This window comes from Babylonia areolata, chromosome 5 (assembly GCF_041734735.1).
Source record: "Babylonia areolata isolate BAREFJ2019XMU chromosome 5, ASM4173473v1, whole genome shotgun sequence".
NCBI classification, from domain to species: Eukaryota; Metazoa; Mollusca; class Gastropoda; order Neogastropoda; family Buccinidae; genus Babylonia; species Babylonia areolata.
Window position 1 is genome coordinate 5,514,452 of NC_134880.1, and position 2,110 is coordinate 5,516,561.

At 37.2% G+C, this 2,110-nt stretch overlaps 1 protein-coding gene across 1 annotated transcript in view; it reads left to right on the plus strand.

Moving 5' to 3' along the window:
• The first annotated feature begins 467 nt into the window (after positions 1-467).
• Positions 468-2,110, plus strand: part of LOC143282328 (heme-binding protein 2-like) — an 8,186-nt gene continuing 6,543 nt past the window's right edge. Inside the window, exons 1-2 of the mRNA XM_076587933.1 lie at positions 468-532; positions 1,964-2,110. The exon at positions 1,964-2,110 is cut by the window's right edge and continues 2 nt beyond it. Coding sequence (XP_076444048.1) covers positions 1,984-2,110 — 127 coding nt within the window. The 5' untranslated portion in view covers positions 468-532; positions 1,964-1,983. The remainder of the gene's footprint in view (positions 533-1,963) is intronic.

A 2,110-nucleotide genomic window follows, 5' to 3' on the forward strand; every position in this document is an offset into this window, starting at 1 on the left:
CCCCCCCCTCTCTCTGCCCCTCTCTGTCTCTGTCTCTGTCTCTCTCTCTGCACGTGTGTGCATGTGTGCGTATGTGTATGTGAGAGCAGACTCGCACTGATAGGCGCAGTGTTACATCATTTACAAGCTAACAATACCATTTCAAACTTCACCTTTTCTTTAAATACCCAAACAGTTTGACTCAAACACACACACACACACACACACACACACACACACACACACAAGCCATAAAGAAGTAATGAACAGACACAGCAGATAAACTCCACTCCACTTCAGCCCCCAAAATGGGGTCACACGCTTCAGCCTTGTCTTAGTTATTAAACTCTATTCGAATGACCTTCTTTGTCAACTTGAACCTGTTATCCAAACAAAAAAACACGTGTGATGCCGCATGGAAGAACACGTGTTTTCCCTCCTTTCATAATCATTGGGTCCTCAACCACAGTATATATAAACCTCACAGATTTGCACAGATTTGTGTACCGTCGATTTGAACGTCCTTACAGATCACACTGCAGAAAGTTTGGATGTGAGTATACCTTTCTACATCTGTTTAATTGTTATTTTGATCTATTTTTCTAGATTAGTTTTATTTTGTGGCACTGGAACTCTCTTTCCTTCGGGTTTTTGTTTTTGTTTTGTTGTTTTGTTGTTGTTTTTATTTTTATAACACACACATATATATTATATAATCTAATGGATTAGTGTGTGAAAAGCAAGATTTATGAGAGATTTTTCCCTTGGAGAACTGATAGTAATTATTTATTTTATTGTTGATCTTTTTTGGACAAATAAGGTAAGATTGACTTCTGTTGAGGCTGTAGGCTTCAATGTTGTTTCGAACAACATAAGTTACACCTTACACTATCGTATGTGTGGGCATATGTAGGACTACATTGAAATTCAGTAGTGATATATGAACATCGTATACTTGCTTATTTTTGCTTTGTTTTGGTTTTGGTGGGGTTGGGGGTGTTAATTAAGTAACGGTAATATTTTCCTGTTAAAATGACATACAGTCAGCAGACGCGAGGATTATAGGGTGTGTTTCCACACTCGTTTCTCGTGCGTCTTTAGAAATATTAAGCATGCAAAACATTGGTTATTCATTTGGGTTTTTGATCACGTTTCAGTTTCCATTATGTATGGACAGTATGCCAGTATGCTTCTTTCTGCTCGTTAAAAAAACCAAAAAAACAAACAAACAAAACAGATTAAAAAAAAAATAAAAAAAAGAAAAGAAAAAGAGAGAGAGAGCGAGAGAGAAAAGAAAACAACAACAACGCACGTTTGTGGTATGTTAATCGGTCCAAATAAAACGTATATATATATATATATATATATATATATATATATATATATATATATATATATATAACAACAACAACAACAAAAACACAAAAAAATACCCACCCAACAACAAGCACTTCAAAGCAGTCAGATATATCAAGCATTCTAATTCATTTTCAATCGAACACACTTACTTGCTCTCAACGCATGTATAGTTGGTTATTCTATCCAGAATCTCCTCGTCTAATCTAATGGCTTTAGACTCAGGTAAACTGATACGTTACTGATACAATGTCTTAAGCTTTAACATCACAAAAAATGTTTGAAAAAAAAAATGCAGTGGATCGGATCCCATGTGAGCAAAACACAACCCAAAACAAATACAAAACCAAACAATCCTGTCCAGTCATCTCTTCGTCTAGCTGATACGATGGAGATCAGTTCGCTATGAGGAGTAGAGGGGTGTATTCCGTTACACTTGAATGTCTTTAGAAGTATTAACACAACAACAACAATAAAACAGCAGCAGCAGCAACAGCAGCAGCAGCAACAACAACAACAACAAAACAACAACAACAACAAAACAACAACAACAACAAAACAACCCCAAACCCCCAAAAAAACAAAAAACCCATCTGACATCCATTCTTGCGTCAAATAAATGTTTCAGATCAAGAGCTAGACTCGAAAATGCTGTTCCAAGTTCTCGCTTTCCTCCCCCTGTTGAGTGTGGCCTTCGGCTCGGCTATTCCGTCAAGTCTCCCTGCTTTTTGCCATGGTTTGGACTGTCCCCTGTTTACCGTCGTGACGTCCACTG